The sequence below is a fragment of the Sebastes fasciatus genome, chromosome 20 (genome assembly GCF_043250625.1).
Source record: "Sebastes fasciatus isolate fSebFas1 chromosome 20, fSebFas1.pri, whole genome shotgun sequence".
NCBI lineage: Eukaryota > Metazoa > Chordata > Actinopteri > Perciformes > Sebastidae > Sebastes > Sebastes fasciatus.
Window position 1 is genome coordinate 17,958,809 of NC_133814.1, and position 18,749 is coordinate 17,977,557.

At 39.6% G+C, this 18,749-nt stretch overlaps 2 protein-coding genes across 2 annotated transcripts in view; one reads left to right on the forward strand and one right to left on the reverse strand.

Moving 5' to 3' along the window:
* Positions 1-18,749, reverse strand: part of qrfprb (pyroglutamylated RFamide peptide receptor b) — a 47,991-nt gene that overhangs the window by 18,994 nt on the left and 10,248 nt on the right. The window lies entirely within an intron of this gene.
* Positions 5,068-11,373, forward strand: tbata (thymus, brain and testes associated). Its single transcript, XM_074619075.1, has 8 exons — positions 5,068-5,531; positions 7,162-7,332; positions 7,447-7,535; positions 8,899-9,048; positions 9,299-9,380; positions 10,005-10,143; positions 10,227-10,267; positions 10,989-11,373. Exons 1-8 carry the CDS (start codon positions 5,339-5,341, stop codon positions 11,060-11,062), a joined length of 939 nt encoding a protein of 312 aa, XP_074475176.1. The 5' UTR covers positions 5,068-5,338; the 3' UTR covers positions 11,063-11,373.

Here is an 18,749-nt window from a genome sequence, read left to right on the forward strand (position 1 = left end):
GTGTTTTGAAACCTCAAAGTGATCATTTTATGGAAGACACTGTAAACAACACGGTTACAAATGCCAACAAATTAGTTTGAACCCACAATCCTAGACAGCTCGTTAATATTAAATTACACAGCTCATGTCAATGAGTGTAGATAGAAATACTGTTAATATAAGTAATTGAAAGTTACCGATTTTTTCAGAGATGACCGCATGTTGGAATCTGAGATAATTCAGGTTTCTAGTTCATTGATTGCTGAATATTTTTTTTATCTAATGCTACTCTACAGTACACATAACTGGGTTTGCTTCTATCTTTAACATATATACTGCAGCACACAATGATGATAGTGTATCAAACACTGACAATAAAGTCACTACAGCTTGTCCAGGCAAAAATGTACAGTAAATGTTAATTTGGGAGTAAAGTAAAGAAAAGAAGAACAGCAGGCAGAGTCTCAGTAGCATACAGAAAAGATGGGTGAGAAAGGCATCCGCAAATTAATAGAAAACCATTTGGCCTCCGTTTGTGTCACCAGGAAATGGAGGCCTTTGTTAGTCGACTAATCCCGCTGGTCGCATCTGTGGACAAGCAGGCAGAGACCTACAGCCTAATACACGCACGCACACGCACACGCACGCACACGCACACGCACGCACACACAGACACATGTAAGTACTAGCCACCCAACCAACCTTCAACTTCATTTTGAAAAATAGATAGAAATAACAATATTCATTGTTTGGTCTAGACGGGTCTACTCCGTCTCAAACTCATAACAGGAGATGAGAAGATGTTAAACAAAACAGACGGATTTTTCAGGTATCACTAAGTTTTGTGCTTTTATATTCAAACAAGACAGGAAACAAGTAAACACTGATGATTCCAAACTCCCCCTAAGGCACCACTGACTGCATTTTTAATGGGCCTCCTGATCATTCCACCAAATTTATTTATAGTGTTGTATATTGGAGGCCATTTCAAAGGTTATTTGCTCGTAGCAACAAAACTGATTTTGATGAAATAAAGTCTATGAATCTCCTGTGGCCAAGTCTGAAGGAAAGAAAGTTTTGCACAGTCTGCAAAACTAAAGCAACCTTTGTATTTGCAGTGTATTATCCAGAGAAATGTGCACCTGCTGCACCAAGGTCTTTTCTTCTGCCCTCAGTTCTTGTCAATGAACTCTTGTCGGCATGTGGAGAGCAGCAGACAGGAACGTGCCATGACACGCAATGTCACCTGTAACTTCTTTTCACCTGCAGTAATGAGCTTCACTTGGGTGTAACAACCCTATCGCCAGACAGGAAATTGACAATTCTGCAGAACCAAGTCTCCCTACATGATAGGTTGCTACAAGCCCACCCATCACCCCACCACCTTCCACATCTATTTCTCCATGTATAAGAGGCATACTACCCTCTGCTCTGGCACAGAACATGCCAGTGGATATAAATCATGACTAGGGATGTCACAGTGAGGACACTTGCAACCAGAAGCGAAACGAGAGGGTGGAGCCGAGTACAACCAAACACTGAAGAAGACGTTTTTAGGCGACTAAAATGTTAACTTTCATGAACCGAAAACACACTGTGAAAGGGTTAAAGATGTAAGGACAACTCTCAGAACAGACAACGCCGTTGTAGCGACCTGTCAATCACAAGATAGCCATGCCCTAAAGCATACCCTGCTTTATCGTCTAGTTTACTCTAATGGGACCATAATCCATCCGTCTGTCTGTTTGTCCTTTGCATATCTCAAGAACCGTTCATCTGATCTACTTCACACTTGGCGGTTGTATTGATGGGAACCAAAGGGTGTGCAGTGTCGAATGTGGTGGCACTATAACAATGAAACTTTACATTTTGGCCTGTAACTTTTGAACCCCAAGTCTCAGAAAGAGCTTATTTTTTTCCTGGATTTTGTAGGTCTAGACGAATGTATCCATATAAGCCACGGCCATTGATTTTCCACCATATTAAATCTCCGGATGGGCCCAAGCTCCAAACAGGCACTGCACTAGTTTACTAAATGAACATCATGCTGTATTGCAGAAGACTCGAGAACAAGAACATGATCCATCACTGAATTCCCACCAGCAAATACTGCTGTATTCATAGAACATCTATTTCATTTGAAACTTATGTTTACACTTTGCAAAGGTTAAGGTCACCGATTTACCGCCTCGCAGGAAATGAAGGACATATAATACAACAACAAAATATGTAGCTGTAAAAGGTAATTCAAGTGACCTAGCAAAAAGACATCCAGCAGAGAATAAAACCTTTTGTACTCCACTGTATACTGCCTACCTTTAGCGTTGGCGTTGATACAAAAAAAAAGACAGCATGCGGAGACTCACAGTGGCTTATAATGGCAGTATGATGCTGCGGCTTAAAGCTCAAAGATGCTGCAGCGCAAGAGAAATGTTTGTTAATATGAGTGTACCCACCTGTTCTGCTGTAATACAAAATCTTATATATATATATATATATAAATAAATGTATATGTAGGTTATCTGATTTTGTAAATGATATTATTACAACTTGAATCAACCCTGAACTGAGCTCTGTCAGTTACTCGTCCAGAATGTGAAACCATTGCCGTTCCAGCAGGTGTGTAAATGTTTGATCATTGTGGAATGTCCTTGCGGATATCTTTTATTTTTTCTTCTTTGTACTTGTATTTTATTGTGCCACAGACCCACCATGATTTGTGTCCTTAAGTGTTTTTTGAAGTGAATACTGCACATGAATACAATGAGGACCCGTCTATCTACTGAGTAATTTTGTTCATGATTGGAGAGAGCATTGCAAAGATATGACCCACTTACTTAATGAATGTTTTCTGCTGACTGCCGCGGCGAAATGATCTGCAAAAATGAGAAGGCAGAACTGCGGGAATATCAGAACTGTTCACTTGCTACAATAAGAAACGGATGAGTCCATTCAGCCGTCTGTGTGCGTTTGTGACTATTGGCCAAGTTCATAAAATGGACACACTCTTCAATACATGCCATACATGCCATCCCAAGAGCCAAGCAAGGCTAAAAAAAAAAAAACAACAGCTGGCACTCAGATTACGACTTAGTTCATCAAACAAGACTGAGACACAGAAAAACAATTCTCAACTTGTTGCCTGTTAACCTCGCTGTAACAACAGGACTCCAGAGAATCACTCCTCCCGGCTGTTTTTACATGTCTGTTTATGCATGGATTAATCCGACAAAAGATCCCGACCGACTTTTCTGTCTTTCAGAGGCTGTAGCAGGTTCAGAGGTAGAGTGGAGGTACTGATATCATATGATACCATTTAATTTCATGTCATGTTAGCTTGTTGGAAAGGAGGGTAAATAATGCTCCAAAGTTATGTTACATTTTGGCGAGGAAAAACCGGCATGGCCATTTTCAAAGTGGTCCCTTGACCTCTGACCTCAAGATATGTGACTTCAAATGGGTTCTATGGGTACCCACGACTCTCCCCTTTACAGACATGCCCACTTTATGATAATCACATGCAGTTTTAGGCATTTTTTTAATGCAGTATGAATGCGTTATTTTCGCCTATTCTAAAAATTGTGTATTTGCATAAAACTTGACGTCACTGTATAAAATGTCCTGCTGTGACCTCTAGGAAAATCAGTCTCATGAAACTTTACAGTCCCAAAATAGAGACCTAGGACATTCAGAGGATATATGGCTTTCCGAGCTAGATTGACAATAAGGGGGTTTCTGAGCAGTTTCCTAAACAGAAGTGCTCGCCATCCAGTCGCCGAAAAATGCAGTTCATGCAGAAATCTGCATGAAAACAGCATGGCTTTTTCTATGGTGTCCTCAAGGTCTTGGTGTCTTAATGTTGTATTTTATATAGATTATTGATAATTTTTTATCAATTCTTGACTGGTAGATTGTTTTTAAATTTAGCACCACATCTGTGTAACAAATGGTATCAACCCACAAATTGCTGCAACAACTTATGTCACATAATAGAGCATGGGAATGGCCATCATATATACTTCCATCGTAATGTTCTAAACCCTTATACACCCTCACAATTTATTTTAATTAATGTTTATTTCTGATTTATGACTAGAACAACTCGACACACAGTGCTTAATTAAATCTTCTTAAATCTTCAGGTTCCCAGCTTTCAGATGATGTACACCACTTCTATGTGACATATGCAGTTAATCTGCTATCTCCCCCAAAAGACCCCCTGTCCCCCCTAAAAAAGACAAAAACTGGTCTTTTGTGGGTCTCAGACAGTTAAGCAAACAACATATAACCTGTTAGTTTTTTCTTACTGGTTCATTTGTATTATCACAAAATGAACCTAGGAATGAACAACAATGTCTGGCAGTCTGGTTGTTTATCTTATGTATGCTCAGCCACAGGGGTATAAGTGACATTTTAAGTGAAAAATCCTGAGACACCACCAGCGGCATGTTGTTCAAGTCCAGTTGCCTTTGGTCAAAGATGTGCAGAGGATTTGACATCAGTCAAAGATAAGACAGTAAAACACAGTGAAGACACAAATATAACAATATTTATCAGAAAATTAGTGTATATACAGAAGTTTACACAGCCCTTAACCACCACAATAACTAGTTTTTATCATAATTATATAATGATTATAATTGTAAATCATATAAAGTGCACATATTAGTCACTAATAAGTATCTACTGAGTTTTAACTATGAATGATAAAAGCCAGAGGCAACAGGATCCTTAGAATATTAATCATCATTAACACTTTTACATTAATATTCACACTCAAATGCCATATTATATGCTGCAGCAAACTCCTAAAACTACACGTTGTGGTAAACTCCAATATAATAGCTCGACTTGACTAAGTTCTTTAATTGAACATCATACAAAAGTTCTAGCTGCTTTGCATGTGAAAATCTGGTCTAAATGAACTGGAATGTCAGTCACCCATTGTGCTCAGATGCCATTGTTTCTTGTTTAGTTAAGGGTTTCTTAGCAACAAAGGCAACACAGTGTGCTGTGAAGTACCAACGGATTTGAGCTGGAGGATGTTATCAGAGGTAAAAGTGATTTTTCAAACTTGTTTTTCTCCCAAATCTAGAAATATTTCTTCTTGGTTGAACACAATTTTTTTTTTCCTGGTCAAATTCTAAATGCAGAGATATCTTTGGAGTAAATCAAACTTGAGTGCTCTCTGTCTTGCGCCTTGTTAGGGTTTAGTTTTTAGCATGTGTGGACACAACTTTGCAATCACAAGAGCCTGTTGCTATTTCTATCACATCACTTCACAACAGGACTGTACTTTTAGAGTTTTTCTTTCACTCCTTCAGATTTAGATAAAAACCTCCAGCGATCATTCCAAGACATGTCGATGGCACAGAGTCCAGACTCCCGTAGGATGACGGGAGAGAGGAGCCGCAACCAAACTCATCCGGTGCCATTCACCCCTGAATTCCCCATGATGCTGACGAAAAGCAGTCCGAGCTTTGGTGCCTTGAGTCATCACTCATTCTTCTCTCGACATAACCCTCATCCGAACAGGGTGAAACATATTGAAGGTGAGCAAGCACATAAGGAAATTCATGTGCGTTTTTCTAAATTACAACAAATTGAATCATGTCTCGCCATATGCTTCCCTAAATTACAGTAAATGAATAGGCTGTTTTCTCATTCATCTATGCAGTACAGACGTCAGTGGGTGTGCTGAACCTTTATTTGTGATTTCCCCAAGTATCTGACAGCAGATCACACTGGTTCCAATCTAAGTTCTCAAAACTGAATGGATGGATGAAAGATAGTTGACATTTGATTGGAAAACTCAGTGCGAGTTTTCAGATTGGTATCATTGCACTACAGGATGGAGCAATTCATATTTTTCAAAATATGCAATCTATTACTAAACATTGAATATTATGTCATTTTTCTGACACCTATTAGTAATCTGTGCTTCTATTTAGAAGCTATTGTTATTAAAGTTGCATTGAGTCACTTCTAGTGACCATAGACTGTATTTATGAAGTGGAAGTCACACATTAGTTTGCCGATTTGAAGCCTCAAGTTTGGCATTTTGGCCGTCGCCATCTTGTTTTTTTGCAACCAGAAGTGACACAAGTGGGTGGAGCTAAGTACAACCGAACGCTGATTATTTTAGGTGACTAAAATGTTATAATTAACTCTCATGAGCTGAAAACAAACTGTGAAAAGGTTAAAGTTCTAAGACGAAAACGCGGACAATGCCGTGTCAATCACAAGGGAGCCACGCCCTAAAGCATACCCTGCTTTATGGTCTATTTGACTAATAGACCATAATTTACTAAATGAACATCATGCTGTATTGAAGAAGACTTGAAACTAGCGACTGGGACCATAAACTCATGTTTATAATGTTTACTGAGGTAATAAATGAAGTGAGAAGTAGGCTCATTTTCTCATTGATTTCTATTCAATCTTGACTTTTTCTTTGCAACCAGAGGAGTCGCCCCCTGCTGGCTATTAGAAAGAATGCAAGTTTAAGGCACTTCCGCATTGGCTTCACTTTTCAGACCCAGAGGTAGCCGCCTGGTAGGCCGCCTACGAAGTGTTTTATTGTCATCAGGGTATCAAAGTTACTACAATTCATCATTTTGGGACCACAAATGGCTGTACAAAATTTCTCAGCAATCCATCCAATACTTACAAACTAACAACAAAAAAATGTCAACCTGCCGGTGACGCTGGTTGATAAGTCAAGGCTGTACATTGTCTCAGAACCATGAATGGCTGTACAAATATTGCACCAATCTATGAAGTAGATGTTAAGATAATTCACTGTCGGCACTAGAGAAAAAGTCAGTGGATCCCCAAACTCAGTAGTACATCCTCTGGGGGCCATGAACGTCTGTACAAGACTACAGGTCCTTATTCTGATGTTGCTGTGGAAGCATCCCTACTTGATATTTCACAAGTTACCTGTATATGAGATATTTCATGAGCAGCTGTATGGTCACCTGGAATAGTAATATCATAGATGAAAAAGACGACCGCTGCTGCATTATAGGAGTCATTTTCATCCCTGACGTTCTCATGAAATCACTGCTTTAGTCTCTGCAGGAATTTCATTTCTTCAGGGCATTTCTTTTGATTGCTCCGTACTTTTGAAGCACTTTACCTCGTGTGCGTGTGAACATTGTGCGTTTCTCTTTCCCACAGGACTCAACGGTCGACCCGTTTGCACGGTGAGGGATGATTGGTTTGTCACCTCATCATTATTTCCTCATCCACTTCTCAAGAGCCACGTCCTCAGGAAAGCAACGTATCCACCTTTTGCTTTACCGCTTGCTCAGAATCTTTATGGAGTCAGTAATAACAAAAACAAATCAGGTATGATTACAATCGCGCACATCGCCGACATTTTCTTATTACGTCTTGGAATACATTAAAAAAAAATGCAACTGAGCTTCAGAATAACGGGAAATATTTGTCCTCATTTCACAGCGCAATTTTCCGAGGCTTGGAGGGACGAACTCAAAGACCTCGCTGCAAAAGTCAGTTTGTCTTCTCAAGCACAAAAGGACAAAAAAGAGGTACGTGTATTGCTATAATCTGAAGTATGTCTTTAACAGCTACTTAACGACACTGTACACGTCACCCTTGGCAACTGTTTTACTTGCATTCGATTTTCAATAAATAAATAGGATAGACTGCATTATGATCCAGTGCCAGACAATAATGAAGTGAAAGAGTAGTAGTGGTAAACACAACTTAGTTAAAAACAATAAGAAATATCAGCAGTTATGTTACACACTGCGCAATCTCGGATAGGGATGCCCCAATATCAAATCGGATATCGGGCTATACTGACTTAAATATCTGGATTCAGTTCAATGTGTATATACTATATACATTATACACACACACACACACACACACACACACACTGGTATTTGAATTCCTGTTTAAGTTTTGATCAATTTGTTGCTGCATTAAACATGTTAATGTTCATTTTGAAGATTTTTACCAACTTTCTGGTGTACGATTTATTATTTTAATAAAAATAACAGGTTAGTAAATTTATATCTATGTATTTATTTGTTACATCCGTTTTACAAAGTTAGGAAAGCAATGTTTAAGCCTGATGTGGCCTCAAACAAAAAAAGAATGATCCCAGTCACTTCTGCACAGTGAGGCATACAGCTTATTAATTAAACACTGGTATCGCATCGGTACTCGGTATCCGCCGATACCCAAAGCCCAGGTATCGGTATGGGGACTGAAAAAGTCGGACTGGTGCATCCCTAATCTCGGAACCCATCGGCTATCGGCCTGACGACGATTTAGCCTTCCGTGCACTGCTCATCGTTTACCGTCCGATAAGCAGCTTGAGATGCAAGACTGAAGTTGGAGTTGAGAGATGACGTGTACGACCGGATTGTTTCATAAGTAACCAGTTTACAAGCCAATTTTAAACCAATAAAAATCTAAGTCATCGTCAGACGATATCCGATGGGTTCCTTGATTGCATTGCAGCCAATGTCTCCGCCTCTTTTGCTCTCCATTCAACCAAAGCCTGCTTGAACGTGATTGGTCAAAAGCACTCGGACTACAAACGGAAACCAGAAGGCTTCCGATACCACCATCTTGTCGCGTTGCCTACAGCTTCTACATGTGAATGCAGAAACTGTTTATAGAGATTATAGAAACACTGCATGCATTTATTCTCTTCAGGTAAATGATGATTTATTTGCCATTTCAAGGGGGAAAGAACTTTTTCCAAGGTTCCACAACAAGCTCAAACTAATCAAAAGTTTTAGGTTTTTTCTAACCTTGTTAATTTAGGTTTCTGGTTCATACATTCGTAATTTACTAACTTAAAAAAAGATTATGCTGGGAAATATTTTCCAGTGAAGTTTCTGTACTTAAAAGCGTGATTTTGTCAATTTATTCCAGGTCCAACCCGAGGAGGAATTTGTCCGCTGCAAGACCCAATATTCAGCTGAAACCGGGAGAATCGTCCCTCCATCCACCAACTCTTACCAACGCAGATCCCATTCCCAGCGCCTGATGTATCCTCAGCCCTTCCACGATCAAGAACTCATGGTGAAATACTCCTCCGCTGATATTCAGCTCTTCCACAGTTAGAAACAGGTGTCATTTGTTGAAATTGGGCACAGCCATGTAATATTTTACTCCAGAGAAGAGCGGCAGATCAGAAGGAGAATACCATCATCACAGATAATAATTCTTCAGAGCTCTCAGCTCCTGGCACAGGAAAATCCCTGATGGCTCGACTATAAATTGATGTTGTTTGCGAGATAATGTTGTGATAGTCCTACTGCTCTCTTGTCAGGTGTTTGAGCTCCTTTGTCAGATCCTGCAGACAGATTCCCTGTCTACGGTCCAGCGGTGGCTTCTGCTTGCAGGCCAAAGAGGTAAAAATGCTTCTTCTTTCCACATAGATAATGAGTTTACTTAATGCATAGTTTTTATACTATAGCACCTTTCATAGATGCTGAAAACATTTTACATGCCAGTTTGTTAACATCAATTTTGAGATGTCTCATCATTATGAGACATCAGTAAATTGTGTTATAATTACATAAATAAGAGAAGGTTGACAGCAGCTTCCATCCCAATTACGTCAACAACCAAAACATTTTCTTAAATGGTCAAAATTAAGGCAGCAAATGCTGAAATATCCAGACTTTTGTCCCTATATATGGCCAAGCTCCAAAAACAGTGGATACTACATTTCCCACAATGCAGTAGAATACTTTCATTAGATCCTCCCTGCCTGAAAAATTAATCGTTCTAACTGCACATATCCAGTTTGTAATGGTCCACATGAATGATTTAGATTTACATTTAAATCCTGCTTCTGAAAAATTTATAAAACGTTTCATAAAAATGATCATTATCTTTGCCAGTTATTAAAATCAATTTCATGTCTATTCATCAGCTACTACAGATATTTAAATTAACCGCCAACAGAGCGTATAATTGTTCTGCTGATGAGAAGAATCACTGAACTACTTTCCTGTTTCGTGATCCCTCAGAGAAAGACCTGGTGATGGGGATGATCAAGCAAGCTCTGGATGGTGCCGACCTCTCTGGCCATCATCAGCTCGGGGCTTTTCATCCTGGTGCTACTCCGTCGGTGTATGATCGGTCATGGAGAAAACCACAGAGAACAAGGTCAGGATTATCTCCTAAATTTCCATCTGGTTCTTGTGTTCAAAAAAAGCTCAGCATGTTTAATGTTTATTTTCCTTCCACAGCTCATACAAAGAGAACCAAGCCTTCAGCTGCGATACACCAGGTAACTGAATAGCGCACTACTTTTCTCATTCTTAATGCCTTTTAGTTCGCTCTTTATTATTGTACCATAACTACTTTTTCTCCTTTCTCTCCTGCTTGCTGGAATCTTTGGCAGGTATCCTCCGATAAGCCATCACATTTCACTTCAGCACCGTCAGAGTTTGAGTGCATCCTTTGATTAAATGACAGCTCTTTCCTTGCTATGATACAGTATATATTAACCAAGACTCTTTTCATTCGACAACAGTCTTTTTGACGGAACAGCATGAAGTCCCGGAAGTCGTTAAAGTTCTCTTTTGAAATGTTTTTTTTTCTTTTTTGAAATGTGCTTTTTTTCCCCCCCATCCAGTGAATTTGTCCTGGTTTATCCTTCATGATTGGGCGTCTTTGAATTGTTCTTTTCCCACAAAGGCTGTAGAATAATATGCTATTTAAAGCAGATCCTGTAGAGGAAATGCATTTCACAATAATTACACCGCAATCAAGAGTGATTTTACACAGTCTCTCAACGTACAGTAGTTTTCTGTATTGTATAATTTTTTTTTACCTATGTCGGTATGAAAGGGTCTTCAAATTGAATGCCAACAAAAAGAGGCAACCAGAACTTTCAGAGTGAACACTTATACTTGCTAATGTATTTCATTTTTTTTTCTAAATAGAACAGATGGCAAACCTTGAAATTATTGGCTCTGTATGACTCTGACTTGAATTTTCTTTTGCAGAGATGATTGGAGAAGCAGAGGTCCTTGAAGTGCACGCAGATGCTCAGAATAATCTTCAAGATCATCCGCTTTAGAGAGTGCAGAGTTCTCTAATTTCCATAGTGATAACTGTATTATGGTTTCCTCATTATGAGAATTGATTGGTTCCTTTTGTTTATTGGTCCCGTGATTAATGATATAAAAGATTTTCTTTAGCATATTTACTCTGTAGATGTTTCCTAGAAACGCAAACCAATTTAATGAGTTCAAATTTATTTTCGACAATACATTATGCAATAGGCGTGATAGTATTACATGATACTTGTCTGGAGGATCATGTTTTGAAACTGAGAAAGAGCGACAAGTGTAAACTTTTCATTGCAAGGAAATAAAACTTGAATGTCGATAGATGTGTTCATGTGGCTTTATGTGTGCAAAAAACAATTTAGGATTTCAGATGATTTAGTGTCAAAGTGGCACTTCAGGGACCAACTGGTGCTGTTGGTAGCGTAGCAAACCTCCACTGCTATAAATCACCAGCAGACCAGATTAGCTTCTTTCCCTTGAAAAGAGTCGATGACACTGGTACCCAAGGGCATACTTATGACTTTGAAGAAATAGGGTTAGCTTGAGAAATGATTTGAGCTTGAATTCATGAATAATGCATAGGCCTACTATACATATTAGCATCATTCTGTATGATAGAGGTCCTATTTCTTCTTCTCGCTGTGTCCCTTCTTAAGGTTTAACGGACCGGTAGCAAATCTACAGTAGTCTGAGTCCATCAAAATGGTCTATCAGGTTGGATTTGGCAAAATATTATCAAGATCAGGCAGATGCAGTAGCTGACATAATGAAATGTCACGATATCTGAAGTCATTATACAAAACTGACTCGGACTGTCATGCATTAACATCAAACAATGTAAATGCTACACAGAGCGCAAGTGTGATTGTCTGAAAAAAGCTGTCAATCTAAGCAAGCAACCTCCCGAAACATGAACCGCTTTAAGGTCGATGGACCAGTAATTTTCAAGACCACCACAAAATACAAACAAAGGACATTAAATGCTCTTATTCTGACAGTCACATTCACAGTCTGAGAGCGCTCAGTATTCAGATGCTCCAGAAAACACTGTGTGTGGCTTCTATTATTATGGTTAGGTAAGAGTGCTGTAAAGGGTCTGTTATGGCGACACCTGCCTTTACATCATCCAATAGCAAAATTTCAAAAAGGTCTCAACCAATAGAGGGCAGTCGCTATGCATATACACACAACACAATATTTAGAATTCAAATACTTTGTACTAAAATGTCAAGATTTAGACCCGAATCCACCAGTAACTACAAAATACCCATATACATTGGTTCTCAGCCAAAAAAAAGTGGTTTAGTTTCTCTTTAAGTTTTAAGTGTAATACTTTTCTTCTTAAAAATGGCACTTAAGTTTAGCTTTTGTGGTTGATGATGTAGATTAAAAAAATATGGTTGGTGTTACAGTGTTCTATATTTTTTATTTTAAATCCAATGAAAAAAACATGAACACAAAAATGCAGAAATCTCACATGAAATAACCTTAACCGTTGAGAAAACAGCAGGTTCACAGATGGTATTTCAAATTAATTAAATTTTTATTAATTTCAAAGTCATTTCCTACAACAGCTGGGCACTGAAGTTTTTAGCAAACATTATTCGGGGGTTGGGGGACTATTTTCAGCTGTAGATTAATATGCATTTGGAGTTTTAATAAGTATTATTTCTTACATATGTTCACTGCAGTTTTAAGATCAGGCTTTGGCTACACAGACAATATTTGTTAGTAGTATCTATCACCTTCTCAATAACTGTATGGCAATTCTACAGCCCATGGGGAAAAAAAAACGAATGGACAGTCAAAAATAATTGGCTGCACACTCCCCACCATTTCTGTACAGTACCACATCCGTATTCAGCAGGAAGGTTGGAAAATACATTTTAAAGGGAGTCCTCACACCCTGAGAACCCTCTATTCAGTCTTCTACATTCGTGTAAAAGACTACCCAGTATTAAGACAAGAACATCTCACTTCTACAATAGCACTTACAGTATTATCCTGAAGCAGTTCTGCATAACGCAGTTCCACAGTCTGCTTTCCCATCATATTAGAATTGCACAAAGCAATGCTGCCTTTGTCTCTTAATACATTGATAGAAGTGTGCAGTCCTGACTGAAATGACCATTATTCAATTATCTGAATGACAAAAGACAGTTTCGTGTGCCAGTGGAAACTGGAAAGTGCATTAATGTAGACCGAGAGAGACGAGGAGGAGGGGTACCGCGCTAGCAGGAGGGAATTTTGTCAGTTGATGCCATCCATTGGTTGTCATGGAGACCAATTCAAGCCTCGAGTGTACAGAGACAGGTTGTCCATCACAGCCATTTCTATGACTACCGTACACGCCTTATACATTAAATAAGGAGGGAAAAAAGACTTCACTGAGTTTCTCAAGGATGCTGACCTGAGAGGCATATATACTGAAAGAACAGCGCTTTGTCTGTATACTTGATAAATAGAGACAAAAGGCTGTTATGACATAATATCAGAGAGGAATAAAACAGCTAACCTGCACCAGAGCAGGTTATGTTCCAGATAAGATATCAACTCGTATAAAAGCACCGCCTACTGACCAATCAGAGCTTGGTGTGCGGCTCGTATGGTAATAAATCACAAATGTGAAGATAGTGTCATAATCCAGGCTAAAAACAACAGTTTAAACCGACAAATGCAGCTGGATTTATGCTGTGGGTGCTTGCCGCTTTTATATTGCGTTTTTACATTTATTTTTTTACTCGCTCTCAAGTCCGTTTCACACCGCCGGAGATGAGGACGCAGCTGAAAGAAGGGTTAAATACTCATGCATGCTGTCTTATTACCAAAGGGCATAATGAAGTGTAATCTATTCATACATTATATTCTGAAAGGTTTTTATAATATCACCGCCCCATCTAGACGACTATATCTGAATTTTTTCTTTTGCCGGATAACGAGTATACACCCTGGGTATGTTGAACTCGCTTTGTAGTACAGGCCTCAAGAGTGCTTGAATTAACACCTGCGACTGTAAAAACAAAAGCGCAGCAACCCTGCAGATTAGAAAACATATTACCCAAGGACCTTTGTGGAAAAACAATCCAATTCATAAGCAGCTGTAATTAAACACGGCACGTTGTGTAAAAGTATAAGGAATGGATTAAACAGTGTGTTTGCCTGCTCTTATGTAAGCTGCAAACATTAGCATGCCCAGCTGACTAGAATATAGATTTAGTGTGAATTACTGACATGATTCCAGGTGTAAGTTAGAGTTGAGAACACAGTGTTTCCAAACTTTAGTGAAAGATAATCCTCCCATTCATAAATTAAAAGGGAGTAAAACAGAGGGTTTAATCATTTGGAACAAATTCAAGAAAACATGATTCATCCCATCCGAAAAATATATTTTCTTATGTGTGTTGTGGCAAATTAAAATCAGTTGCTGTCGAGAGACAAAAGCAACAGAATAAACAAAACACAATATTTGGCTTCGTCCAAAAGACGTGTAACCATGGTAACCCGTGCCAACCTCATGTGACCAAAACGACGGTTTGTGAGAATCAAAGTCTGAATTAATTTAAAATATATTTGATGCTAGCAAAGTGAAATCTTACAGTTAAATTGAAGCATTATTGACGTTACAGAGCTGTCCTTCAACGTCTGTTATGAACGTTGCCGTCACTACCGCAATGCATTTTGGGATATTTATGCCGCCGTAGTATCCAGCGTTGCATACTGCACTATTTCACTGGAAATAGTATGCAATTCACGTACTATTGGTTTCATATTAGGGTTTCGGACATACTAAAAAATCTCTATACTCTTTTAGCGTACTAAATAGCATGATAGTATAGAATTTCAGAGGCAAAAACATCCGACATCGGAACTGTGTCCATAGCAACGGTCTGTTATACATAGCAATAAAGAAATAACAGACCGTAGAACGCCGTGATTGACCAATCTGAATCGAGTATTCAACAAAGCCGTGTAATAAAGGCCTTTAATTTGCGCACACATGGCGTCATTCCTGGTGGATGAGCGTGCTTCAATGAGTTTCACACAGTAGCACAGACGATCATCAAACGACAGCCTCCACCGCAGGGTATCTATACAAAAGGAAATTTCACACCAGGTCATACAATTCCTGCTTTTGCCATCCTCTCTCGCATGCTGTCTTTATGAGACGTGCTCATTGTGAAATGTAGTTTTGACACTGCAGAGCGTGTGTCTTGAGCACATGTGATAGCCAAGACCAAAGGGGAACCCCTGATTTTCCTCTTCTCCACCGAAATAATTATGACAGTGTGAAACAAAACCAGGAGGTAACCGCTGCAGGGGTCTGTATCTGGCCGGCGATCGGATACGAGGAGACTCTTTATGAAGGTATAACAGAGAAGGCAGCACAGCAGGTCTAACCATAAAAAAGTTTTAAAAATGCTTTAGCTGCTATGAGCAGATGATGTATTGCAAGAGCAGATATAAAACATTGTTGTTGATAAGATCAAGAGTCTACAGCCATATAGCTCTGAGGGGTTGCACTTAAGCACAGCAATGTTATGAGTTAAAAGCTAATGTTGGAATGCAAATATGCTAAAAATAATGACAATCCTGACATGCAGATGTTAAATTGGTATACCGCTCACCATGTTCCCCATCTTCGGTTTAACATTTAAGCATGCTAACATTTTATCTTGCACGGCAGCTGGACTCTCGTCACGCGAGAATCGCAGGATCACATGAAAATCAATCTGGTCAGACTTCACATAATGCGTTTGTGTCTGGTCAAGCCAGATCACGGATCAATCAGCGTCCTGTGGGGAGCTACTGGGCGTGGCTTAGGCGTGTGAAACGACATGGAGATGCGACCGTTCGTTCTAAACAACAATGGCGGCTCCTGAAGAGATTAGGATGCTGCAATAGATACAAGAAATGTCAAACCATTTAAATACTGCTTAACCTGATCCTCGACACAGATTATTTCCCTGAGAGCTGGAACAAAGGCCTTATTACCTCAACGCGTGGGAGAAGAAATCCCTACTGCGGTTTAATCAACTCATGTCAAGTGAATTTCATTGACTTCAGTCTCAGAGGACTTTTACAATCTGACACCCTCTACCCAAAAACATCCCTGAATGAGCTCTTGAATAATACATTTCCTAGAAGAACAATACATGACATCAATTTTAAATTGGGTTTATGCCCATCATGTTAATGAAAACAAATTCAATACATACTCCTGCTTTCCCAGAAGCCTTTGGCTGTTGTATAAATGAATGAAATGTGGTACTGGAGGTAACACGCATAATGAATGTGCCGTGTAAGATGGACAGACAATCACTTTTTACAAGGATGTGTACAATTATCTGGGACTCAAAATGTAGGGCTGGCTAAAAAAATAAAATTCAAGCCGTTTTCCAAAAACAGGGTAAGAAGTTGATTTCTAATATGAAATTTGCATGTCTCTTCATGCTTCAACAAACCAGAGAGGACACAATATATTTACCCTGGAGACACAGGTGTATTTTTTTTTCCAATTCCTATTCCAAACACCTATTCTCCAACTTTTCACGACTGTTTTTTTTTTTTAATAAGGAGTACAGCGTGTTTGAAAGCAGCTGGAACACATCCTGAGAAGAGAGAGGTGTTCAACGCAAGAATACTTGACCCAAATGTATTAAAAACTTCCTTTAGTAGCCAAGAAGGGATACTATATATGGGGCAATTTGTTATGCCGCAGATGATGCACTACTGTACCTCCGATAATAAGGAGAATGACAGCGGGTTCACATAGGTCGCGAAGCGCCACACTGAGTTAATTGTCATGCGAGCCGAAGCCTGGCAGTTCACACCTGAAGCACATTTCTTAGCGCCGGTCAACAACTTGTATGTGTAGTGTGTCCGCTCCTCTCTTCTCGCTCTCCGTTTAGACCCTACTGACTATTTTGTGGAATAAGTACGTAATTGAATACCTCCGATCACAAACAGCGGTGAAACTTTGTTATTTCTAATAAATACAGTGGATGGATTTTGAAATGTGATTGAGGGAGCGGGACTGGGAGGGAATCAGAGGAATCAAAACACCGGGAGAACAGCAGGGAGAGAGGGAAGGGAAGTAAAAAGCCTTCTTGGAATGCGTATTTTATCATCTTCTCACATATGATGTATCATTTAAATCGTTTGTAGTAGGTTATCAGTGTGTGTTCTTGCCAGATTCAGACCAAAATAGACCAGACATCGAAACCATCTCTGAAGATCCGTTGGCACGTGCTGTGTGAACAGGGGCAGCGCTTCTCCGAAAATCTCGGCGCTTCCGTGGCCCTTTGTGAACCCGGTGGGATACAGGCTCAAATTGATCGCAGATCGCTGGGCACAGAGGAGAAACAGAAGGTTCTGGGGTGAAAGGAAGTGGGTGATGACGGTTATTGGAGACAAGGTTAATAAGTTTGAAAGCAGTGGACACGCAACAGACTTGCAGCCCAGAGAGGACACACTATTCACTCTGGAGGCACAGATGCTCCAATTTTTTACAATAAATATCATAACGAATTTGAAAAGCTTTCTCTAAATACGGCTTTCAAAATTATTACTTGAAAGGAAAACTGGAAAGCAAATGCATCCAACTACGGCTGCTGAAGTAAACAAGAGAATAAATACTACTAAAGATACGTGTGATACAAGAGGCTGACCTAGAAAGAGTTGATTATCTCTAATGTGAAATAGAAATTAAATTCACTGCCCGTGTGCTCATTTCTTTGCTTCGTCCTTGAGCACAATATACCTGTAGCATCAACAGTAACCTTTAAACCTTTCCATTTACGTTGAGATGTCATTAACGGGTTGAGTTCATTTGTGGCTTACTTATGCTTTGATGATGTGTTCTCCCATAATGTGTGTGGGGGCATGTTCAACGTTTTGCAGTTATTAAGAGAATCACAGAGCAATAGATGACCTTATGTGACTAAGCTGCTAATGGCCATGCTCATTAAAAAAACAGTACAAGACTAGAGAAACACAAAAGAGTGTTTTGTTCAAAGCTCTCAATAGACCAAGGGCAAACTGCAGTCCAGCTCTCTACTGTACATTCATCTCACTTCTTTTATATCAGCCTTAGGTCTATGTACAGTATATCAATCACTATGCACGTGGACGGATTATTGAACGAGCCGACCGGGGTCAAGGGCCCCTGGGCTAGAGACTATGTGGTCTGAAGAGACTGCTAATATTTCTTGTTGTAAAGTCAATTGAAATCTACAGAAAGACAAAGAACAACCACAATGAGACACAAAACAACCACAGAGATGCAAAATGAGACGTAAAACAACCAGAGACGCAAAAAAGAAAATGCTGCGTTCTGCACACTCCGCAAGAGTACATTTTCGGTTGAGCACTGTGGAAATGCCGATATAAAAGATCGTATTAAGACCAGAAGGCAATGACGCAGAGCCCGAATATTGTGCTCAAACTAGGAATGCTAATTTAAAAAAAAAAAAAATTTAACCGACAAGATAAGTGCGCCGCATGCAGCGGTGCGCCAGCTGCAGTGTATGTGCAAAACAGTTCACCCATCTGAGAGAGGCAGCAGCCACGGTGCCGCATGCACTGTCGTGGAAACACCATTTAGTTTAGTTGTGAGGGTGTCAGCTGTGTGTCTGCCCGGCGTAACGTTACCGAGTGTACGACAAACCGCGTGTGTGTTTGTGCTACGTTAGCTGC